The 26,701-nt window shown below is 38.4% G+C and overlaps 1 protein-coding gene across 3 annotated transcripts in view; it reads left to right on the top strand.

The window, feature by feature from the left end:
- Positions 1-5,225: 5,225 nt before the first annotated feature.
- Positions 5,226-26,701, top strand: part of LOC106912621 (uncharacterized) — a 64,670-nt gene continuing 43,194 nt past the window's right edge. Inside the window, exons 1-7 of one of the 3 annotated variants that reach the window (XM_088005945.1) lie at positions 5,226-5,373; positions 6,276-6,465; positions 10,050-10,141; positions 10,231-10,463; positions 17,093-17,329; positions 17,405-17,479; positions 17,560-17,776. In XM_088005945.1, coding sequence (XP_087862071.1) covers positions 5,358-5,373; positions 6,276-6,465; positions 10,050-10,141; positions 10,231-10,463; positions 17,093-17,329; positions 17,405-17,479; positions 17,560-17,776 — 1,060 coding nt within the window. In that variant the 5' untranslated portion in view covers positions 5,226-5,357. Of the gene's footprint in view, positions 5,374-5,413; positions 5,530-6,275; positions 6,466-10,049; positions 10,142-10,230; positions 10,464-17,092; positions 17,330-17,404; positions 17,480-17,559; positions 17,777-26,701 lie in introns of those variants that run through there. The other 2 variants (XM_088005943.1, XM_088005944.1) reach the window with 2 other exon arrangements.

Raw genomic sequence — 26,701 nt, 5'->3', positions numbered from 1 at the left:
ATGAGAGAGGCCTGTAATTGACATCATAGGTAGACCTCAACTATGAGGGACAAAATGTGAAAAAAAATTTGAGAAAATCATTTTGTCTGACTTTTAAAGAATTTATTTGCAAATAATGGTGGAAAATAAGTATTTGGTCAATAACAAAAGTTCATCTCAATACTTTGTTGTATATCCTTTGTTGGCAATGACAGAGGTCAAACGTTTTCTGTAAGTCTTCACAAGGTTGGCACACACTGTTGCTGGTATGTTGGCCCATTCCTCCATGCAGATCTCCTCTAGAGCAGTGATGTTTTGGGGCTGTTGACGGGCAACACGGACTTTCAACTCCCTCCAAAGGTTTTCGATGGGGTTGAGATCGGGAGACTGGCTAGGCCACTCCAGGACTTTGAAATGTTTCTTACGAAGCCACTCCTTTGTTGCCCTGGCAGTGTGCTTGGAATCATTGTCATGCTGAAAGACCCAGCCACGTTTCATCTTCATTGCCCTTGCTGATGGAAAGAGGTTTTCACCCAAAATCTCACAATACATGGCCCCTTTCATTCTTTCATGTACACGGACCAGTCGTCCTGGTCCCTTTGCAGAGAAACAGCCCCAAAGCATGATGTTGCCACCCCCATGCTTCACAGTTGGTATGGTGTTCTTTGGATGCAACTCCGCATTCACTTTCCTCCAAACACGACGAGTTGTGTTTTTACCAAATAGTTCTACTTTGGTTTCATCTGACCATATGACATTCTCCCAATACTCTTCTGGAACATCCAAATGCTCTCTAGCAAACTTCAGACATGCCTGGATATGGACTGGCTTAAGCAGGGGGACACGTCTGGCACTGCAAGATCTGAGTCCCTGGCGTCGTAGTGTGTTGCTGATGGTAGCCTTTGTAACATTGGTCCCAGCTTTCTGCAGGTCATTCACTAGATCCCCCCTTGTGGTTCTGGGATTTTTTCTCACCGTTCTTGTGATCATTTTGACCCCACGGGCTGAGATCTTGCGTGGAGCCCCAGATCGAGGGAGATTAGTAGTGGTCTTGTAGGTCTTCCATTTTCTGATTATTGCTCCCACAGTAGATTTCTTCACTCCAAGCTGCTTGCCTATTGCAGATTCAGTCTTCCCAGCCTGCTGCAGGTCTACAATTCGGTTTCTGGTGTCCTCCGACAGCTCTTTCGTCTTCACCATAGTGGAGTTTGGAGTGTGACTGTTTGAGGTTGTGGACAGGTGTTTTTTATACTGTTAACAACTTCAAACAGGTGCCATTAATACAGGTATGAGTGGGGGAAAGAGGAGCCTCTTAAAAAAGAAGTTACAGGTCTGTGACAGCCAGAAATCTTGCTTGTTTGTAGGTGACCAAATACTTATTTTCCACCATTATTTGCAAATAAATTCTTTAAAAGTCAGACAAAATGATTTTCTCAATTTTTTTTTCACATTTTGTCTCTCATAGTTGAGGTCTACCTATGATGTCAATTACAGGCCTCTCTCATCTTTTTAAGTGGGAGAACTTGCACAATTGGTGACTGACTAAATACTTATTTTCCCCACTGTAAATCAGAGGACCTTGACCTCTGTTTTACCATATAGAGGTAAATACTCAAGACTGTTTGTCTTCAGTATTTTATTAGCTTTTTGTTACAGTGATTATTGTGTTTATCTTTTAGTCTTTTCTATGTATTTGTGACATCCCATTCATCTTGAACATGACTCAGGATGAATAAAATAATGTAACTTCTATAGCTATACAATGTGGCTAATCAGCTATTGTTGAGAAAAAATGATTATTTTTAGTGTTTAATACAGGTTAATCTTTTTGAACAAATCTTTAAACTTTGAACAGGTTTCTGTTAGTGATTTAAATTAAACTATGGCTGGGTAAGTATTCAAAAGTACCAAGGAAAATGGGGTGATCTGTAGAGCTTCTCCTTGGACCCCTGTGGTCGTAACACATAGGACAGGAGGTCATAGATTAACATATGCAGGAAGGTAGAGGCCAGTATCATTTAAATTACCTTGGGAAACAGGAACTTGCCGAGTTCACGGGAGATCAGAATCCTTCTGTGAACATCTGGGTTGTGTGAAGATTTTGAACCACTAACATTTAATTTACAAGATATTTTTCTTAGTTATAGATAGCATTCTCTGATGGAACTTGTTTTACTTAGTTTTAGAATTAATTTAGACGATGATGAATGGATTTGAAAATTGTATTATTTCTGACTGTTAGAATTAAATGAAAATGTTTTGTTTAGTATTAGAAAATTGCTCAGGATTTATGCTAAATGGGGTTTTGAAGAATGATTGTGTTAACTTGTATACTTAGGATTGAATATTATGTTTTATAGGTTAGAAAAAGGAATTGTACCTCATTTTGTTCTGTTGATTTTATGTGTTATTTTTGGTTAAGGCAGGACTCAATCTTTTGGGATGCTGAGTGCAGAAGAGCAAAACTGAGTTTGTTAACATAAACTTTCCTTAAATTAATTACAAAATTTAAGTTTGTTCCTGAGAATTTATGTAGGGAGAGATAGCGGGAGAGACTCCGGCTTTCACACATATCTGTGAAATCCTTTTCTCAGTATATCCTTTATTTAGATGGTTTTAAAACCGCAGGAGTTCAGGATGAGGCTCTCCTCTTCGTTTGTTAAACAAAAGAGCAAATGGCCTTTGTTCACAGCAGTAAATTAGGGGAAGTTCTAAGTTTTTCTGAGTGTCCAAGGTAGCTTCCAGTTGGTCAAGCGGAGGTACGCCTTAATTGAATATATTAAAAAGGAAAGACACACCTACATTATAAAAGCTCGTGCCCAGGAGTAATGATAGAGATAGCTGCCACTATTTTGCCTTTTTTGCACCAGCTCTCTCCAAAGATGCGTCTTTGCCTTTTTCTTTTCTATCTTTTTCTCTCAGGTAATGAATGTATGTTTCTGTTGTTCTGCAGTTTTGTTGTTAATTCATAAGTTGTTTCTTATTGGATTAAATTCTGTAATTCTGTGACGTCAACACGCATTGTTGTTTTCCTTGTGGCTACACGTGGCCTGCCGAGAGGACCTGGGATCCAGAGGAAGAGAGAGAGCCAAATTTTTTTCCAAAGTTAACTATTTTAGATAATATTCTTCCTTAACACTATGCAAAAGGACGAAAGCCCAATGATGTTTCTACAGAGCAATGTATATTGATGCTGATGTTTTTAGGAACAAAAGGGGCCCCGAAATCAAATTCTGCCCCAGGCCTCATACAGCCTTGGACCGGCGCTGCATGATGAGGTAATCTGCTGCACTGCGCAGAGATGCGCAACAAACAGGAGATTTAATTCAATGCTGCTAATGTGGCTTTAGTAGCTCTTTCATTTCGTGTCTGTTGAGTTTTTAATAAGCGTCACAGAAGCTATTCTGGTTGGTCGAGTTTATGGGACGAGTTTCTCAGATCTCAGCCGCACACATTAACTCTGTCTGACTAAGTGGACAAAGCATTTGATACGGTTTCATACATTGTGAAACCGGAAAAATAATACTAAAAATAATAATATAATATAAAATCAGCGTGATGTGTTACAGATAGGTGAGCGTGAAAGCTCCTCACCAGGCTGAACCTGCATGATCAGGTTAGCACTAGTTCATTAACTAACACACCGGCCAACCGGGAACACATAGATAAACTTTATCAGCGCAGGCAGAGCCGGGCGCTGGGCAGCGTGTTGAGATGGAAAAGCCACACAAAATTCTTTGTTCACAAATATAAATCATTCTCACCGCTCGTTCAGCGCACCTCTGAAAGCTACAAGTTATTCCTGCAGTTCACGTAGAGCTGCGCAACCAGAGCCAACCAGTTATAGTTGGTGACCCCTGCTTTAATATATTTCAAATTTACTCACATTTGTGAAAGTACATTGTAGTATACTAAGTATTAAGTGTACTACCTATAAATATATACAAAATACACTAACAGCATGGTTGTACCAATTTTGAACATTATAACTTTAAACACACTTAAATAAATTGTACCAAAATACACTTTTAAGAAATATATTAAATAAAAATATACTTTAAGTCAACAAAATGTGTATGCTCAAGTGTACCAATGAAACAATATGCTTTTAAAGAAATTTTGTGTATATTTTAAAATATCTGCTCAAAATAGAATTTTTTAAAATTCACTTAACACCTACTTGAAAAATAAACTATTAAATATACTGACATTTTAGTATGTTTTAAATTAAATCCAAGTGTTTGATACAGTACACATATAAATAAACTTACATTGCTTTCAGAAGTAGTTATTTTTATCAATTTTATTGTGACTTTTATGATTTTATAACTGCATGGAGGGTGTTTGATGCGACTTAAGCTTTTCTTCATAAACTTAACTTTGGTTTTAATTAAGCTCTGTATGACATAGTTTGATATTGTGAGGCTGCTACCTTGTTCATCATTGTTTTTATCTTCAAAAACACTATACATTATATAAATAAGCTAAATAATTGGAAAATCAGTTCATTTATTAAAAGTCTTTAACCATTTTATTGGCAATGAACAGAGAGGAGGAACATGCTCTCATCGAATGGCAGCCACAACAGTTAGAGGTTGTGCAATCCAAGGTGAGGCTCAGCTCGCTGCTGCCTCACCAGATGGGCTTCCGAGCATTTGAATGTGAAATTGTGAAAATTCAGCTTTTTCAGGAAAACCTGAACAAAACTGGTTAAGCTAAATGAAAAATGAATACTTTATTGTACAAACCACAGGTTTAAAGTACCAATATAAATTATCTTATTATATATTATTCTTCCATGATCACAGGTGAGACTCTGCCTCACCTTTCTCCCCTGACCGCACATCACTGACATACAAAAACTTGCATGTTTAATGTTTTTAAGGTTTTCTTTATGGAAATATTGTTGTTTAGTCCACAGTTGCTGGACAGGAGTAAGGGCAGAGATAGAAGGGGAAGACATGCACCAAATTTTTGGCAGCTGTTGTTCTCTATGCATTTGAGAGCTTAAACGTCTCTACAAATGTCTCTTTTACCGTTTGTGTTTGTTCTTTAAGCTTTCATATTTAATCAAATATGCCTAAATAATATCAACAGAATTGTTACAAAAGCACGTGAGACTCCTGAAGGTTTTGGAGCTCTATCTCACAAACTCTGGTTACATTCAGCCGCTCCCATCGTCCCCCCGCCTCGGTTCACGTGCCACGCGGAGTTGGATAATGGCGCTGTTCACGTGTTGGGTAACAGAGACAAGCTGTCACTCCCCCTCCCCTCTGTGGGTAGCATGATCTAACCGAAACTTCTGGACCTCCAGCAGCACGTAAACTCGCCATAGTTGTCAGCTGCAGAAACCGACGTCCCGCCCATAAACGGTAAATATGCTGCCTGACAAAGGTAAGTTCGTTACTCAATTTTTTTTGTACCGATAGGTTAGAGTGGTTAAAGGAGGTAGCGAGAGAGTGGTCAGACTTTGTTACCTAGTCCAGAGAGAATCCAGGCTGTGTTCAAGTAGAAACCTTCTGTCTCATCCCAGGGAGCTTCTTACGATGAGTAAAACATCAATAGCAGTTACTATTGATGCTATTGCAGTTGCTTGGCTGATCACTTTAAATGCAATATTTCCATTTTAATATCTTTGGTTATTGTACTCAGTATGTGTTTAGACTCACTAATCACCCTGGTATTTATATTTATAACTTCGCTTAAGCACTTCTGGATGTAAACTAGATTTCGTTGCCTGTACTTGGAACATGTGCAATGACAATAAAGTTGAATCTATCTATCTATCTATCTATCTATCTATCTATCTATCTATCTATCTATCTATCTATCTATCTATCTATCTATCTATCACTTAAATAGATGTTTATATTTCTTTTGAAACTTCAACATTCATGTTTTAAATCATGTCTTGTTTTGCGTTTCTCTACATGGGTGTGACTTTTTTACATTAACCATCTCGTTGTAATATTTAATTTCTGTACATTGTTGTAAATTATGTTAATTATGTTCTATATGTTGATTTTTTGTTGTTGTTTTTACCATCAACCTGCCAGAGGACTATAAATGACAATTAACTCTAGTGCCTAAATCTGGCATATTTACGTGGTTGATTTAATGTACACTTGTTGATTATTATTGAATAAGTTCAAATAAAAACTACTTTGTGCTTGGCTACAGAAATTAATTACAGAATGGAGCAGAAGTAATTTCCTGGTGGTTGATATATTTAATTTCTCTTTGGGATCAATAAAGTATTTTTGAATTGAATTGACATGCTCTTGTGATTTTCCCAGTTCCTGACACCCCTGTGGAAGTCATAGTGGATCTGTTGATAAAGGCTAAGGGCATAGCTTCAACATGTGCCACCGTTCCAGAGGAACTGAAAAGCCACCTGCAGAAGGCTCTCGACATTGCCAGTGGACTGGACAACTACCTGGAGAAAATTACCACCAAAGAGAGCGAACCTCTGGCGGAGCTGTATAAGTATGACTTTGCTTTTTTTTCTCTCCACTAAATCATCTGAAAATAAAAGTGTTTTATTGTGTGAAATACAGTCCCTTGTTGAAGCGTTCATACCCCTGAAACTCTTTCATAGTTTTTTTTACGTTATTATCACAAATGTTTGCGTATTTTAATGGCAACAGATTCAAGCTATATTTTATTGATCCCCAAGAAGAAATTGCTAATTTGTTGACAAACTACTCCCATGTTCAATCAATGAATCAAATTTTATTTACATAGCAAATTTCAGCAACAAGTAATTACAAAGTGCTCTACATCATAAAAACACAAACTTGTGCATAGAATCAACAATTGAAACATTGCATTTAGTCAAGTGCCATTGTTAAATTCTTAATCGATTATGCTTCAAAGGCAACTCTAAACGTGGATTTTTAGTCTAGATTTAAAGGAGCTCAGTGTTAAAGATTAGCAAGTATAAATTAAATCATTAGTGCCAAATTTCATAACACGTGTTAAATTATACATAATTTAAATATGACTGAAATATTAAATGAATTGAAGAAATAAAATTAATTAATTAATAAACAAGTATCAGGGTTCCGCCCAGTGTATTATAGGCCTGGCGGCCCGCCATTCTTTACTAGCGCCACCGCCAGGCTAAGCCTTTCTTGTTTATGTTTTTAGGAAAATAATAAAACTTTTTTTTTTTCTTCTTTTTTAAGCCGGATTGCAAGGGTCTCTGTTGCTCTGAGCGCTTCACTGGCGGAACAGATTTATTCCTAAAAGATATGTTTATAGAAGATAGGTTTATAGTTTATGCATTTAAAGCCGGACCAATCACACCGCTGGCGACTCTGCACGTTGCTTTGCGCGCTGCAGTAGATGGATTAAGTTTACCTCAGCGCGGATCCCGCACGCCTCCTTTCACTTAAACTGTAATATCCATACAAGTTGACCTGTATGGAGATTTACATCAACCCCTGTGAGGAATTATGATTCTTTCCAGAGTTTTTTTTTTTTGATCAAGGTAGGACTTTAAACACCAAGCTCTGGTTGGCTCTGGTTGCGCAGCTCTACGTGAACTGCAGGAATAACTTGTAGCTTTCAGAGGTGCGCTGAACGAGCGGTGAGAATGATTTATATTTGTGAACAAAGAATTTTGTGTGGCTTTTCCATCTCAACACGCTGCCCAGCGCCCGGCTCTGCCTGCGCTGATAAAGTTTACCTATGTGTTCCCGGTTGGCCGGTGTGTTAGTTAATGAACTAGTGCTAACCTGATCATGCAGGTTCAGCCTGGTGAGGAGCTTTCACGCTCACCTATCTGTAACACATCACGCTGATTTTATATTATATTATTATTTTTAGTATTATTTTTCCGGTTTCACAATGTATGAAACCGTATCAAATGTTTTGTCCACTTAGTCAGAAAGAGTTAATGTGTGCGGCTGAGATCTGAGAAACTCGTCCCATAAACTCGACCAACCAGAATAGCTTCTGTGACGCTTATTAAAAACTCAACAGACACGAAATGAAAGAGCTACTAAAGCCACATTAGCAGCATTGAATTAAATCTCCTGTTTGTTGCGCATCTCTGCGCAGTGCAGCAGATTACCTCATCATGCAGCGCCGGTCCAAGGCTGTATGAGGCCTGGGGCAGAATTTGATTTCGGGGCCCCTTTTGTTCCTAAAAACATCAGCAACTCTAACAGATGTGTTGGGAGTAGTTTAATTGACCAACCTAAAAAGCAATCAGTTATAATTACAATTTACTAATTTGTATTTGTAAACAAGCAGAGCTCAAACTTAAAGATTAAACTCACAGCATCAGATTGTATCTAGGGCAGTGCTTCTCAATTCCAGTCCTCACGCCCCCCTGCTCTGCATGTTTTAGATGTACCTCTATTCCAGAACAGCTGATTCAAATGATTGCCTGACCATCAAGTACTGCAGAAGCCTGTTAATCACCCACAGATTCAATCCAGGTGTGTGGTAGAAGGGGAGAACCTAAAACATGCAGGGCAGGGGGGCCTGAGAAACACTGAGCTGTGGTAACAAAACAATCTAACTATGAATATTGTTCTTTAAACTTTTACAAAGTAAACTTGCCAGCTCCTTAAAATCTTATATTTAAATGTTAAACAATTTAAAATCTTTCAATTTATGTAAATTGAATCAAATTTAGCAGCATTGATCATCTCAATAAACAAGTGTTACAGTCATGTATCTGTGGTCTGTGTTAAAATATTAGCATTTATGGGGCCCCTGAAGGCCTGGGGCGCCTGATGTAGCTGCTGACTTAATTTGGATTAAACAAAAGTGCAAATAATTGATTTTCATTTTAATTGTATTTTTGTTGTTTTTAAGACTAGTTGTGAGTTTAAGTAGTGTTTCACTGGCAATGTTTTCCCGTAACGTATAATTACCGAGTGATATTTTAAAATTTCCTTTCATCTTAACATCTTTTAATACAAAAACACGGTGGACCGCCTTGGCACCCCGACCACCGGGCTTAGCAAGTTTTCTGGGGGAAACCCTGAGTATGTACATGGAAATATGTGAATCTATAAATTCAGTGTTCAAGACCAACATAAAGCATTTTTTTAACATAGAACACATCACATGTAAAAAATAAAAAAGTGCTTCACAAAGACAGAACAGAAAAGTGAAACGACAAAAACAAGTGAAAAGGCACATTTAATTAAACACAACAGTATGAAAATAGATTAAATTGTAGACAAGTAACCGGATCCTTTCTGTGTTGTGCTGGTTTTATGAGTGATCAGGCTGCGACACGGTTTGTCTTTAAAAGGATGATTCTTGGTTTATTCTGACGAGAACAACATACAGAAAACAACCATGTTAAAGGCTGCCTCCTCCAAGTCCTACACAAAAGTACATAACAAAAATTAACTTAATAAATCTATAAATAAACTGGATGTATTTAGATGAAAAATAAACAGCACACACCTCTCCCACAGGACAACATGATAAAAGGGGAGGGTCTAACGGGCATAAACAATTTAAAGACAATACCACTGAAGAAGAAATAAAAAGGAGGGGCTTCCGATCTTAAAGTAAGACGGTTAAAACAATGACAGGTGTTTCAGTCAGGTAAGAAACAATACAAATACCCCCCAAAAAAGACATTTTGTGTAATTATAGCAAAAGAGAAATACAACCAGGTTACACATGGTTTACAAAAGTTTTTATAAATAAAATCTGAAAAGTCTTGCATTCATCTATTCAGACCATCTATGTTAATAAAACCTCATTCAGGATTTCCCTATTATTTAGCTCCACCAGTCTTTAGCTTTGACCACCTTCTAGGGGCTCTCTGAACTCATTTGTCTGGATTTTGTTTAGAGGTGTTAAAGAGGACTGGATGCAAATGCAAAGCACATTTTTCAATTTTTTTTTTGCTGAAAACCATGTGTACATTTCCATGCAGCTCAAAATGATACACTCCTTTGTGTTTGTCTGTTGCATAAAATACTTTGACATTTGTAGTTGTAAGATGATATAATGTTAAAATGTCCTAGGGGTATGAATATTTTTACACAGCAGTGTCCCAAGATGTAAAATCAGTCATGCGTACTTATTGGTAGGAAGACCATGTCTCACAACTGGGACCAAGTGTTTGAGGAGGGCAAGACTAAGTTCCGGCTTCCAAAGGAGTGCATCACTGGCCATGTTGAGGGTGGGACATTTATATGCACCTTTATTATTATTACATTTCATCTGTTATGTGTTTCATCATGATATGATATTGGGTGTGCTTTTTGGCAGGTCAGGCCCTTAAGATGCTGATCCACATGAGTCAAGCCAAGAGGGTCCTGGAGATTGGGATGTTCACCGGTTATGGAGCTCTGTCCATGGCAGAGGGGCTTCCAGAAGATGGCTGCCTGGTGGCCTGTGAGCTAGAACCGTACCTTAAAGAATTCTCTCAGCCCATCTTTGAAAAGTCTCCACATGGTAAAAAGATAACTGTCAAGATTGGATCTGCCATGGAGACCCTTAAGGTGAGAGACAGTTGGTGTCAGAGTGATCTAAGGCTGCGTTCACACTGCATCCTGAAGTGACCCATTTCGATTTTTTGTGAAATCGGATTTTTTTGCTTGGCCATTCACACTGCCACACATATGCGACCTGTATGTGTTCTGCAGTCTGAACGGGCAAACGACCTTGAAAGTGTCCCGCATGCACAGTAGAGGGCACAATATCGTCAGCGTTCTCAGTGTTCTGCCAACCTCCTCAGTGTTTGCGGAAGTAAACATGGAGGCTAACGGTGGAGCTTAGCTTACATATTTGAAGTTGTTGTCCAACCGGAACAGCATATTAACAACTTAATCCTCATTATAGTCTGTCATAGTTGTTGTTTTTCTTCCCACTTGCATGTATCAGGACGAAGAATTTGTTGAGTATCAGTGACGTTCAGTTCGGTTGAATGCGGCCTGGACGTTAGGTCACATTTGAATTGGATACGTATCGGATATGGGTCGCATTCGAAAAGAATCTGACCTGTGTTGTTCAGACTGTCATGAAAAGATCAGATACAGGTCGCAGTACATCAAAAAAATCGGAATTGGGTCACTTTAGGCTGCAGTGTGAACGCACCCTAAGTTACATCTTCCATTGACTTCCTGAAGGATGGCATTGATATGTCACATACCTTAAAGGGGTCCCACTGGTCTGCATACAGATGACTCGGTAACACTTTATTTGAAGGGGGGTGAATAAGACTGTCATAACACTGTCATAAACATGACATAACACCCGTCATGTTCATGAATAAGCCTTCATGAATATTTATGACTGTTGTCATAAAGCGTCATTCGGTAAATTATGACACTTTTAATACAAAGTTGACATTATTCAAAATGTCTTTATGACAACTTGACATTAACCAAGAAATCATTACTGATATAAATTTGTTATAAAATAATTACTGATTTCACTTTAAAAATTAGGTAACTTTATGTTATTAAAGGTAAAGTTTAAACAGTAATGATTTCTTGGTTCATGTCAATTTGTCATAACAAAGACATTTTGAATAATGTCAATTTTGTATTAAAAGTGTCATAATTTACCGATGGCTTATTCATGTTTATGACATGTGCTATGTGTTATGTCATGTTTATGACAGTGTCATGACAGTCTTATTCACCCCCCTTCAAATAAAGTGTTACCAATAACTCTATGGTCCAGATTTTTATGATGTGTGGACACAACAATGTTTCTATCACTGGTCATGTGATAAGAACAGTTAAGTACCTTGCTGGTACCATCCGATGATTGTGGTAGGGGTTTGTCCCGCAATCAGTGGTGTCCTTGAGCAAGACACTTCACCTGGCTTGTTTGCTGCTGGTGGTCAGAAGGCCCAGTGGCGCCAGTGCTGTCAGACTGCCCCTACAATGTAATACTCACCACTGTCTGTGTGAAAGTCTGCATGGATGTGTGTATGACTGAATGTAGTGTAAAGCGCTTTGGAGTCCTCTGGACTTGGTAAGCTCAACACAAGTACAGGCTATTTACCATATGACTTAACATGGAAAGTAGCATCCAAGTGTTCATCAAGACACATGACCACCTTTATAAAAAGGGGGAGGTATTGAAAGTTGGCTGCTTTAGAGCAAACAAGTCTATATTAACATATTGCCAGGGAGGAGAGAATCAATTGTTCATGGGTAATAAACCTGAACCTAAAGAACCTTTCCAAACAATTTGAAGCCCATCATTCTGCAACGAGAAGGATTATTGTGTGACACAGTCTTTCTCAAACTGTGTAAATGAATTAAGTTCAGCTGAAGTTCAGCAGTCTGGTGGTTGCAGGGAGGAAACTGATTTTCAGCCTGTTGGTCTTGCTCTGGATGCTCCTCAGCCTCCTGTCTGAGGGAAGAAGATGGAACCGTCTGTGTGCAGGATGAGTGGAATCTTTCATGATGTGAAGCACCCTCCTCCTGCATTGCAACATGTAGAGGTCCATGATGGAGTTTTTGTTTCGTTAATACGGTACGCAGGTATGCAGATCTAGGTCTGCAGCTGTGCTGAATGCAATATGCCAGTGAAGAGGGGATAAACAGTGTTGCGGCCCACGCTGACTAACTGCATCTTAACACTTAAAATTATTTTACTGACCAGTGGCTGAAAGAAAATGTTTTTTGTCCATGCAATTCAAGTCTATTTTTCTTCTATTATGCTTCTAAATTCCAAATATCCCTAAAATGCTGAAATTTTGCACACTTAAGGATTTTTTTGATATCCGTCTGTTTTCCATATGTTTTCTACTTCATGTTGCGGGGACAACTTGAAGTTAGGTGCTCTGTGAGTGTTTGTTAAATGGGGTAAGTGGTCCGTCCAGCGGGCTTTTCCTTCCAACTATCATGTATGGTGGTGAATAGATGATGTTTTGGCCTTATTTCCCAGCCACTGGACCTTAGCATTTAGCAGATATTGAATCAATCACGAACTCTGTGAACCAGTTATTTGGTGACAAATTTGGGGCTGTTCAACAGCTAAAGGCCAATCTGAGCCAATAACACACCAAGACAATATTGTGAAAGAAGTAGGAAACCAAAAGTAATACAGAAACCATTTGGTCTACTAGCTGCAGAATCTTGTGGTGCAGTTACTTTTCCCTTCAGGTAGTCAATGTGGGCTTGTGCACATCAGCAAGGTCCCACCTGGTTTGTGCAGTATGAAATCAGTCAATTCAGAAATCATGAGAAGCAATAGAGAATAATACCATATTGTTTCTTGTTGGAGAGACATATTTGAGAACAAACTGAGATCAATGTTCCGTCTCAGTACTGAGAACATCTTGCACACTACAAACCAAGTAAATAGAGCAAGGGTCAACAGCAGGATTTGCTTTGTGACTGAACTTTTGGAATCAAATAGTGTGGCTAGCCTTGGATGACACTCTTTCAGACAGTTAGGGTCCTTTCATTTTTCTTTGTTTAAGTTCTGCTGTTAATAGATGCAATATTGATTTACTATAGTGTCAAAGTGTATGCAATACACTACTCACAAATTAAAGGGAGTACTAAAATAACATCCTACATCTCAAATAAACTAATTAAAAAACATTAATGACACAGTGGAATTGATTGAGATGAAAAAACACAAATTATCAATTTAACCCCTTAACTGGTGTTCCACACCAGTTGCTGACCCAAAGATAATGATAATGAATCAGATCATGAACTTTATGATTTTTTTTTAAATTCAAAGAAAAAATAAAATTCACATCACACCAAGCTAATTTTATGTAGTTCTGATTTCTCGAATACTTCTCTAAGCACTGTTGGTGCTTAACGGCAGCTTATACTCTGACTAGCTTCTCTGCTTTTTTCTTCTTTATTATTGTCAAAGTGGGGAACACCTTTGGGGGTGTTCCCCACTTTGACCTCGGGGCTTCCAGTCCATATTCTGCACAGATGTTCCTGTACACTATGCCCGCCACTTGGTTATGTCGTTCCATGTACGCTTTCCCTGCCAGCATCTTGCACCCTGCTGTTATGTGCTGGACTGTCTCAGAGGCCTCCTTGTGGTAGATCTGAGCCTCTATTGCTCTGGTGTTTAGGGCCTGTTCCTGTGCAGCCAGGATGAGGGCCTCTGTGCTGTCCTTGAGTCCAGCTTTTTTCAGCCATTGGTAGGATTTCCTGCTATCAGACACTGCAGTTATTTATTGGTGGTACATCCCATGTAGGGGCTTGTCCTCCCATGATGGTTCCTCCAGCACCTCGTCCTCTGTTCCCCATTGTCTGAGACATTCGCTGAGCACATCGTCTGTTGTGGCCTTGTCCTTGATGGATTTATGGATCTTGGATGTTTCATCCTGGTCAGTCGCTCTCATACTCACTAGTCCTCTGCCTCCTTCCGTACAACTCAAGTACAGTCTCAAGGTGCTGGATTTGGGGTGGAACCCTCCATGCATGGTTAGTAGCTTCCAAGTCTTAACATCCGTGGCCTTTATCTCTTCCATTGGCCAGCTAATTATTCCTGCAGGGTATCTGATTATTGGTAAGACATAGCTGTTTTTCGCATGGATCTTGTTCTTGTCTCTAGTTTTACTGGCCAGTCTCCTGTTACTTAATCCATGTTTTGGGCTTTAGACACTGTGCTGAGAGACACAGCAAATCTTCTCGCCACCACTCACATTGATGTTCCATCTTGGATTAGATGCACTGCTTCAGCAACTTCAGTGGGCTGTAAAAAACACCTCATGATCCCTTGATGAGTGACAGCATTGAAAGGATAAGAAAGGTTAAGAAGAGATAAATTATCTGTAGTTACCACCTGCAAAATCAGGCTTTTATAGGAGTTCTCTTGTGAATTGCCTTTCATTTCCACCTGTTTTTTGTTCCATTTGCACAGCAGCAGGTGAAATCGATTCACAATAAGTGTTACTATCTAACTGGTGGCATTGATTCTACAAAGGTGTGACTGAGTTACATTGTTTTGTTAAGTGTTCCCTTTATTTTGTGAGCCGTGTATTTCTCTAATATGATGGGCATACTTTCATTTTTGGTTTAAGATCATGTCCTTATTTAGCCCTGAATATATGTAGAGAACTGGTCTGCATGTCCTTGCTAAAATTATCTTAGACATTGATAGTTAACTTTAACAACCTTTAGCTATAAATGAACATGTTCATCTGGATGGTGTGACGTCCTCACAATTCCAGGTGACTTATTAAATTCAATTAAGCAATTAGAATACATTTGTTGTGTTCTATGTTTTCTGTATAGTTATTTTTTTGTGTTTAGTCCTGTCCCTGTCCTGTCTTCCCTGTTGATTGCTTCCCAGGTGTGTCTCATTCCCTGATTACCCTCCCTGTGTATTTAAGTCCACCTGTTGTCTGTCTCTCTTGTCGGATCCTCGTCAAGTGTTGTTAGTCTCCCTAGTGTCACGTCGCCTGTCTGTTTCCCCCGAGCTGCTTGCATCTGGTCCGTTGAGCTGTTTTCTACATTAAATCTTCATCTTCTTCAACCTGGGTCTCAGCGTTTTTTCTCACCACAATCGACCACAAATCATGACAACATTCTTCAGGTGTCATTTTTGTAGAGCAAAGCTGCCCTGGTACATGGAGATAACCAAGTTCTCCATACGGTATATATGAAATGCCTGAATAGAACATAAGTGGAAAAACTCAACTTACCTTAATATAAAATTCACTTACTCAACTGACTTGAGAAATATCATTGCACCCCTAGTTAACATCTGCATTTACCTTTTGTTATTTAGTTTGATTTGTTTTCATCCAGTTGACAGAGGCTGTTGCGGCCTTCTCGTCTCCAAAACAAAAACTATATTCCAACCAAGGCCGTGGGTGTTAACAGGTGGTTTTTGATTTGAACGCACTTCCTTTTATTTGTTTGAAAAAATATATTCTTTATTTCTTGTAAAAAAGTAGCGACAAAATAATTATCAAAAATGTCCTACAACTTAGTCAAAAATGAAAGTAAACCTAATATGACGTTTCAAGTACAAAAAAATGAAAAGTGAAAAGTGAAAGTGGTCAAAAAATAATTTACAAAACCTCCCATCCACACACCAAACATTTGCCAAACCATCCCTCCACTCAGGACCCGGTGTGTTTTAATTACTTAAATTAATGGGAGGGTCTAACCAATTACCAACATAATCAATTCAAACATACAAATTAACTACAGATTGTGGCTCTAAACTTAACTTAAATTAATTCTAAACTCCCCAAAATAAAAAACTAAATTAGTAGAAGTTACAAGTTGCAAACATTACATAAATGGCCACCACAGAGGCCTATTTACAAACTGGCAGTGTGCATGTTGTACTTCAGCTCCCATACTAGCAATTAGTTCACGCACATTGGCAATGTGTTGCATAATATTTATTTGCAGTTGCAAATATATTAATGTGAATACACATGGCACTGCATTGCATCAACTAAAATGCACTAACTCTGTGCTGGCAAAGACGTTTGTGATCTCACGTTTTTAGTCAGATGTATCACATCCAAGTTTGGGTTCAAAAACCATTCAACTCAGAGGTTGTGTTTGTCTTTGGTCCACATTCTATGGCTGTAATGTATAAATACCATGAGAAGGCTACAAAGGTATCCCACAGAGATGCCGAAACCTAAGGTCAACATTTACAAAGAAAAGCAAAACGTGATTTCAAAACCTAGGAAATTAAGCAACTTCAGTGTACATATGATAAAATGACCCCTCATATGTGGTTTGTGCTTTTTTCCTCTAGACTCTAGAGACAGTGGCTGGTGTGTAGATTCAGCACAATCTGTGGCAAAGGTCCATCCACTATCAGTTGACTATACACACAACTGCTGTCAAATTAAAGAAATTAGCATGTTTGCAAGAAAACTGTGACAGTCCATTGAGACAAAAAAAAAACATATGTTTTGCATATTTCAAAAGAATCTTCTTATTTGAAAACAAAGAAAAATATTTGACATGTTCTGGAAGGTGACCTGGTACAGATTGACCCGCTGCACTTCTTCACCTCTTTACTTTTGCTGTCACTGTTTGTGTCAGTTTGTTTTCATAACCAGTCAGTTAGTAACTGGTCACTTATTAACCGACATTTTAGTGCACATTTGCAAGTTTTGTAATTATGTCACGTCCCTTTTTTTTTTTTTTTGTTTTTTCAGGAACTGGCCGCCACTGGTGACCAATTCGACATGGTCTTCATTGATGCAGACAAGAATAATTATATCACTTACTACAACTTTATTATGGACAATAACTTGTTGAGACCGCAAGGGGTTATATGTGTAGATAACTCACTCTTCAAAGCAAGGGTTTATCTTAAAGACACTACGGATAGCAACGGCCTGGCTCTCCGAGATTTCAACCAGTTTATTGCGAATGATCCCCGGGTAGAGCAGGTACTTCTCTGACTACATTTGGGTTTTTGATTCCTAATCCCTTTTAATGTTAACGTTACCCTTTGTGTTTGAAAGGTCATCATCCCTCTCAGAGATGGCATCAGTCTTATCAGGCGTGTCTCTCTGACCTCAGCACATTTGCTCTCTCAGGTACAGTTGAAACTTGCTGACACCTTCCTCTTGGTATGGTTATCTCTGAGTATGGCTGAGTGTTAGATCTTGTCCATTAGGATGACATTACGGACGATGAAGTCTTTCGAGGTGTCAAAGGCCGTTTCATCCTGGATCGGATGCGTCTGGATGGGAAGGTGGCCTATGTGACAGGTGGCGGGCAGGGCATTGGCCGGGGGTTTGCTCATGCCCTGGGTGAGGCTGGTGCCAAGGTGGCTGTGGTGGACATGGATCAGACCAAAGCTGAGACAGTGGTTAAGGAGCTCCTCCTCAAAGGTGAGATACATGGTCACAAAAAGGAACTGTCTTGCATAAGTAAAGAACTTCATGTTTAGTCACATTTAGCCACATTTATTAACATTTAGCCATTTTTAACATTTAGTCACTTTTATTCATTTAGGTGCATTTTATCACATTTAGTTATGTTTATTTATGTTGCACACTGGTTTTTCACAGGTTCTTTTATTTTTGATGAACACTATTAAGAAACCAGAGCAACAGTGAGCGCCTCCGCTGACCAGCCGTTACTATGCTGAATTGCCGTTGGCTCAACTCAAAAACAAATATTTACAATATAAGTTAAGAATTGTGCACTCAAAACTTCCACACATATATCTCGCCACTCCACTCCAACTCACTCCAACCCCACAAGAGACTGTCAACACAAATAGCAGCACTAATTGACATTTACCTGTTAAGAACAAGAGCGACGCTGACCAGCCGTTACTGCGCTAAATTGCCGTTGGCTCGCTGAGTCAGGAGTGCTGCTCACCGTGCTCTATGTGCCCACTGGTGGCGAACCGTTGTAACTGCAGTACAGCGCATCTCAGCAAGAGATGTGCAGCTTAAGAGCACAGTCAACATAGAAAAACAGAAGTAAGTAAAGAAAGAAAAGGAGGGGGGGTGTAATTATTTATAATGTCCATTCTGTCACATTTACATTTAGTCGTATTTAGCCATGTTTATTTCCATATCCGGTAATCACATTTTGTCAGATTTAACAGAAATTTTGTCACCTGAACTGATGTTTCTTGACTTTAGTGAGAAATTTAATCACTTTTTGCTAGTTACTGCTCTGCTGAGCACCCAAAAAGCAAGTTTCACAATTAGTTCATGACTTTGTCACTGGCCATAATATTGATGTTATGTTCCTGACAGAAACATGGTTGGATGACAATAATAAATCACCCATACTAATTGAATCAGCACTTCCTAATTACATGTTTTAAGTGAGAATAGAAAACATAAAAGAGGAGGAGGGGTTGCTACAATACATCAGAATTCACTAAGCCAGAGGTGTCCAACTCCAGTCCTTTAGTACCACAGTCCTGCAACTTTTAGATGTGCCTCTGCTGCACCACACCTGAATAACGTGTGGTGCTAATGACCTAATAATGACCTAATTAGGTCATTAGCAGGAATCTGGAGAACTTATCTACACAATATGGAGGCAATTAAGCCATTTGATTCTGGTGTTTTGTACCTGTGGCCAAGGGCGTAGTAACGAGTATATCATTGGGGGGGACACATATTGATAACCTGACAGATCCGTAAATAGCTTGAGCAGAAATGTCATAAACAAGGGTGTCATCAACACATTACTTAATAATTTGTTACTTATAATGTAGTTATAAGATTACTTACAGTGTAAGTAATCTGACACCTTGTTTCACTAACGAGTAACACATTACTATTTGCAATCTAATAAAATTAAAGTTATGTATCCAAGTCAGTGTGTGTTACTATAGTTGTCTTTTTCTTTTGTAAAAATATATATTGTTTCTTTTTTCTTGGGGGGAACTATGTCTCTTGTAGTGTGTGTGACACCAGCAAAACAAACATAAACAATGGTGGTAAAAGAGAGATAGATGTATGGAAGCCCATTTCCGCCACTCTGTTAAAAAAAAAAAAAATAATAATTATCTCATAATGAAATAGTATCTCATTATAATGAGATAATTATTTTTTATTTTTTTAACAGAGTGGCGGAAATGGGCTTCCATAGAGATGTGCATTTCCTAGCTGATGGATGGATTTTTCAATTTTTCATTGAGTAATCAAGTTACTTTTTCAAAGTAACTGTGGTAATAAATTAACTGCACTTTATATCATATATGTGTTATGTTTTATCATCTCAAGGTGGCACACTGCCCCAAAAAACTTATTTTACCATTTTCTCTTGAGCAAAATGGCTTGAGTATTTGATCAAACATAATGACTGTCGATCCGGTGTTCTGACTATTTGTGCTACCTTGTCAGATTTTCCTACAGTAGCACATAGACTTAGATAGCCAAGTCTATCAGTGCTACGCGCCCAAAACTGCTAATGTCATGTTTACAAACCGAAAACTATAGCGGATTGTGTTAATGTTAAATATGTTGAATAACATTATTTGAGTGACGGGACTGAAGTGGAGGCTTCATAGTTATGCTTAGTTTAGCATTGGAACAATTTTATATACATGATGAAATCACAAGAATATCACTTCCTTCATCAGAATATCTTCAAATGAAAAGCTATAGATGTGTGCACTAATCCTTTTATTAGAATATCCTACCTTTTTAAAAAATATTTTAATTACAATGGTGCTTGTAAGAATAAAATGGTATCAGACAGGGAAAACAGGTTTTCAGTGGAATTAAATGAAACGGACATCTACAAATACAGATTACTACAACTCCTTTTTTGAGCATTTATACATTGTATGACAGACTTTATCAAATGCAGCGCAGCCACAATGTCTCCACCGAACTGCGGAGGTCACTGTGGACCTGAGATTATAGGATATACTATATTACACCCTTATTACTGAGCTTCAATCCCACATAGCATCGCTACCAACATCTATTTAGCAAGGTTTAATAAAAAAAGAGTTCAATTTCACTAAAATATTTCAAAGTATAGGGACAAAATAGCCCACAAAACAACGTATTTTGTCCTGTCAAACAATTTTGTTTACAGTAGTAACGACATTGCAGAGAGCAAACTAAAGCCATTTATAAATATATTTACAAAGCTGCCTGTCATGTAAACTAAAAACATGAAGTAATACAGGAGCTTAATGAAGGGCAGGAATAAAATTAATTAACCAAAGCTTACCGTAATCTTCGATGAAATGAAACATGAAACAAAACTTCCACAGGTATGAATTTATAAGAAATCTGCTGAGCAAACAGTATGTGACGTAGCATCGACGTGCCCATGCCAGGGGCGCTGCCAGGAATATTGGGCCCCCTGCCAAAAAGATAAATTGGGGCCCCCCTCACGCAGCTGCTGTTACAATTTCTTGAGTCTATGTGACCCATCAAAACCGTCACAATTTCAAAAGCTTGCAACTGACTTGCTTTCTTTGGTCCACTACTGATAACTAGTACAATATTTACTGCTCATGAATTTTACATGCAAGAGTAAAATTCAGTATGCATACAGTATGCAAGTAGTTTGCTTAATCTTTTTCTATTGGTTTTAGATTAATGAAATGCCTCCCCATGAGCAACAGTCATAGGCAACATGCAAAATATACATGAAACAATCCAGACTTCTCAAAAAACGCTATGTAGTTGCTTTTTTTCAAGCTGCAGTATGCAACTTTAATAAAAAAATGTTTTCTCCGTATTTGTTAAAGCTGTCATCATGTTGTAGCAGTTTATGAGACAGATAATCTGAAAACAATCAATCTCCTCCACCTCCTTGCTGAACTACTATTGCTAGCTAAAGTAATACACCGTTCTGACCAAAACAACCAATCAGAACCAGTAGGACGCTCTTAGCGCTGTCAATCAACTTCATTCACTCACTGCTAAATGTGCTAATGATGGAGAAACAACTTATTGTTACAGGAAAATTGTTTATCTGCCATTACTGGTAGATATGCTTACTAGACTAAGCATTTACAACATGCTATGGTAGCTGCAGAATAGCACAGAGCAAGGGGGAAGAAGGATGAGCCATATGAGATTGTGATTGACAGCACTAAACCTCTCCTGCCACTGACTGGTTGTTTTTAGAGAGCACTGGGAGAAAGCAGAGGAAATAGATTTTTCACAGATTATCTCTCATACAATACTGTCACAACATAATGACAGTTTTAACAAATATGTAGAAATAAATATATTTTTATAAAAGTTACATACTGCAGCTTTAATTTCACTTAAGAGAGAACAGGTCAGGAGGGATGTGGGTTAGAGCTGCTGCTGACTGCTGACTGACCCATCTGTTGTTAAGCGGTAAAAGGTACAAGGGAGAAGTTAAATATATGAATGTCTTGGTAATTTTTTCCTTAATTCTTTAAATGCTAGTGAAATGGAGGTAAAAAGTAGTCTGTAGCTACGCTAACTATGCTAAATGGTTGATAATCTCACACCGTCTACTCACCTCTCTTGGAGATAAACTAGGTTATAAATTAACACTCTTGCCTTTTCTCTCTCTCCCTCTATTTTTTTGAAAACCTGATCTTCTAACTTGTGGTAATGTGCATGGGCCAGGGGCGCGGTATAGAGGGAAAAGTGATGACAATTCTAGGGGCCCTGACCAACAGGGGGCCCTCCACAATTTATTTATTTATTGTTCATAGAAATAAAATTTAAAAAAATTGGGCCCTGTCAATTACAAAATTAATCATATTGTATTTCCAAAGATTGTTTGTAGCAGTAAAAATGTAATGTTCCCACTCCCAGACCAAAAAACACACATCCATCTTTGCCATGAACCCCCGCCCCCTGCATGAAATGGTTTGTTCCTGCTTGGAGCACTTCAGAGTGACGCTGTTCAGCAGCAGACAGTAGAAAACAAGAACGACTGTGGCAGTTACTATGCTGCTACGAAAAGGTAGGACGGATTTATGGATAAACAAAACACTGGGACTGTACACTTAATTTATCATTTGCCATTTAACTAGCAAGATACGTACTCTGGTAGCACATGCAAGCTTACTAGCAGATTCTGATATATTTTATTGGTCAAAATACATTTGATTGTTGGTCAAAAATGCATTGATATAAGTTGACTGGCAATTGAACTAATTCTGTCTCTTTCTAAAGTAACAAACATAGTAAAATGGTACTCAGCAATTTTAAGCTCAATATAGCAGTTTGACCAACAAATATAAAATCTAAAAAACAAGTTTTGTTCTTCTTGAACAACTCAGTACATCAGTGCAACAGTTTGCCCCACAAAAATAAATGAAAATGATAATTTCTACATCTAACTGATAACTCAGTAACAATAACTTGCCGAACATGAACCATGACCCTCAAAGGGTTGAAAAACACAGACTGAAGCAAAAAGGCCTAAATGTTTTTTCTCCTATTATTTTCAGCCAGAAACATTTAATTAAAATATCTACTGTTATATGTTACTGTTACCTGCTGGTCTGCACCTATCTCTCCTTCACTCTGACTCTGATGTCCCTGCATGGCATTCATGTATTCACAACAAACATTACAATAATGTACAGTGTCAGAATGTGAACCAGCTAAATATAAAAATTTGTATCATACAGAATGAGAATTTTATCTGATTTGCAGATGTTAGGGTTTAGGGTTAGGGTTTAAAGATATCAACTCTATTTACTGCGTAGCCCAATTCTTATATCAACAATTTTGATTCATGAGACTTCCGGGGATGCAGTGTAACTGAGCAGACGTGCCCGACCTGATATATCCGTTAATATGATATATATTAACGGATATATCCGTTAATATGATATATATTAACAGATATATCATATTATCCGTTAATATGATATATATTAACAGATATATCATATTATCCGTTAATATGATATATATTAACAGATATATCATATTATCCGTTAATATGATATAAAAAGAATAACGCTAAACCAAATCGTGGACTGGGTAAATAAAGTCTAAAATACAAGAAATGTGGAATGGATTCACAACTTCGAAACAAAGACCAAAAGAAAGATAAGGACAAAAAATCTGTTGCTATCAAAGAAGTGGTAGCCAAGGCTAACTCCAGCTGAAGCGAGACTGACATGGTGGCTCGGGACATGGGTTCAACTCCGGATGAAGAGGGAGATACCCAGTTCGGGGGAGTACTTCCAAGTGTACTCAATTAAATACATGAATTAAATAAGAGTCTTTCGGAGAAAATTGACTTGAGCTCAGCACAGCTCCAGACTTCCATCAATGGAGTGAAAGCTACGTTGGACAAAGTGCTAGCGAGGGTAGCAGAGGCTGAGAAAAGAATCAGTGAAACTGAGGATGCCATATCCGAGCCGAAACAACTGACGAAACAGTTGAAAGGGGACAAGTTCCTAAATAAGAAAATCGAACAGCTTGAAAATTATAGCAGGAGAAATAATATTTGAGTGTTGGGACTAAAAGAAGGCTCTGAGGGAACGGACCCTGTGAAATTCTTTACCACCTGGATACCGGAGCTGTTGGGAGCTGGCGGCCCAGCAGCTCAGCGGGTGGAAGTGAACATTGAACGAGCACACAGAACCAGGACTATGGAGCCTAGACCGGGTGAACCACCTCGTACCACCCCGAGACCCGTCTTGGTTCGTCTCCTGCGATTTCAAGATCGTGAGAAGATTTTGGCTTTGACTAAAAAGAGAGGAAATGTCAGCTTCGACAACAGGAAAATTAGCTTTTTCCTTGATATGAGTCCAGAATTAGCCAGACGCCGAAAACAGCTGCTAGCAATTAAAGCAAGAAACATCCCCTCCTACCTCATCTATCCGGCACGTTTGAAGGTCCAACCAGAAGTCGGAGGACCCTGATTTTTCGACTCCGCACATGAAGCCTTTAAATTTATCAACAGCCTGGCACAACGGGAGCAACAGGTGTCAACGACCAGTGATCACTGACTATTAACACCGAGTCAGAATCCGGAGCAGAATGGAGGGTTAAGGTGTCTGTCGTCAGGTCTACTCCAGAGACAGTGAATCGGATCCTTGCTGGCTCCTGGACAAATGGTGGTATAGTGATCTATCCTGATCCTTCTAATTACATATGCTTTATTATTATGGGCTACCGATCTTTTCTATGTTATTTTAGTTTTATACTAGGGAGTTAGTGAATACCATTATTTAAGGTATACTGGCTAATTATGTTTTAATCTTTTGAAAGTTTGGAATGTTGCTTAGAGTTCATTGGTTTGCCAATCTTTTATGACAATGTATAATTGCCCATACATCTGGATGGCCAAGGAGTGTGATGGCTAAGATGTGTATTCCAAGGGAAATTCGATAGCGTTTGTTTTTGCAATTATAAATGTTATGAGAGCTTACAGGCTCAGTTTATATGTTAGTTTAGAAAGAAGGAGAGGCGAGCATCTTCGGGTCAGTATGTTAGGTTTATGTTTGGTTGCCAGGATGTTGAGCTGGCAATCGAGAAGAGTGGTGAATGTTAAATGTATTGTCTTATCCTTTTGTGTCCTCCTTTGTCCCTGCCCTCCCCCCCTGCCACCCCTACCAAAATCAGAGAGACGAGATGGAGTAGGATTTGTTCATTTTGGCTTTGGTTGGTTACTTGGAGAAAGAGGGAATTTGCTGGTTGACTTTTATCATAGCCAATGTTAATAAGTCCTTTGAAGTTGGTAACATTTAATGTTAAAGGAATGAATAGCCCTACAAAAAGAAAAGGAGTCTATACTTACTTGAAAAAATTAAAACCAGATATTGTTTACTTACAAAAAACACATTTGTCTGAGAGGGAGCATTAAAAGCTTAAAAGAGAATGGGTGGGACAAGTTTTTTTTCTTCATTTAGTTCAAAATCGAGAGGAACAACAATTTTGCTGCACAAAAATATCCCATTAGATCTCATTAGAAGGCCTACGAAGAACATTGACCTGCTGAAAAGGTTGTTACTACCACCAGGGAGAGAACTAACACATGCAGGATGCCGGCCCTCCAGGACCCACTTTGGGGACCACTGACTTAGACAAACCCTTTCTTAGATCGGAATTACTTGATGTTATTAAGTCACTTCCGGGAAATAAATCCCTTGGTGAGATTTTCCATCCTAGTTTTATAAAGAATTCCAAGACCTTCTAGTACCACTTTTGATGGATGTTCTCAAGCAAGGTAGGAGAGAAGGGGGTTTTCCAGACTCCTTTGCTCAAGCTGTTATAACGGTCATCTATAAAAAAGGAAAAGATCCTCTAAAATGCTCTCGTATAGACCAATCTCACTCCTCAATACAGATTATAAATTAGTTACAAAAATGATAGCAAAAAGATTGGAAAGGTATCTACCCTTCCTGATCAACCCTGATCAAACAGGGTTTATTCTAAATAGATTTTCCACTGATGATTTGAGAAGATTACTTAACATAATATATATTGCTAACAAAAAATAGATACCAAGTGTAGCCGTATCACTTGATGCCAAAATGACCTTCGATATGGTTGAATGACAATATCTTTTTTCTGTCCTTAAGAAATTTGGCTTTGGTGATGGTTTGTCAATTTGATACAATCTCTTTATAGATCCCCTCAAGCTAGAGTGGTCACCAATGGGATCATCTCTGATTCATTCCGGCTGTATAGAGCTTTGGAGCTGACTTCACAGCGTATGACGTTTACGTCGCTCGGCGCCATTTTTGGTGTCCACAGACCAAAACAAACTAGTCAGAACAACGGTGTTTTCATTGTGTTACCGACCACAGTGAAGTTGTTTTCAAGTTGGATACTGGATATTCGCGCTCTGCAGAGTAAGGGACGTTCAGCTCAAGGTTGATCCGATTTATGAACGCTAATTTCGGCCAGCTATTCTCTACCGATGCCTCCTGAAGCGCTCGGAGGTTCACATAGGGACAGTCAATTTCCGAACACTCCTGTAAATAAATGCCTTGTCTTGTGACCAACTGATACAAAAAAGTGGTCATTCATGCTATTACATGAGGCACACTCTCCTCTATTAAAATTTTAAGTCATATTCAATAATTTAAATAAATTTAACATTACATGTTTTCTTCAGTAGCTTCCAAATCGTGTCCCATTAACTCAATCTGTGTGAAATTATTCTACTAGACTGTATAGATGAGGCACCCTCACCTCTATTACATTTTAACACTTTATATATATATATATATATATATATATATATATATATATATTTTTTTTTTTTTTTTAGCTATTTCTGTAGTCAAAATTTTGTATTTTTCTTAGCTTCTAGGTCATGTGACCTATTAACTGAAAATCTGTGTGAAATTATTCTACTAAACTATA

This window comes from Poecilia mexicana, unplaced genomic scaffold, assembly GCF_051168715.1.
Source record: "Poecilia mexicana isolate PSO_F unplaced genomic scaffold, ASM5116871v1 scaffold_5, whole genome shotgun sequence".
NCBI classification, from domain to species: Eukaryota; Metazoa; Chordata; class Actinopteri; order Cyprinodontiformes; family Poeciliidae; genus Poecilia; species Poecilia mexicana.
Note: the sequence above shows the minus strand (reverse complement) of the source record. Positions and strands in the feature narration are given on the sequence as shown.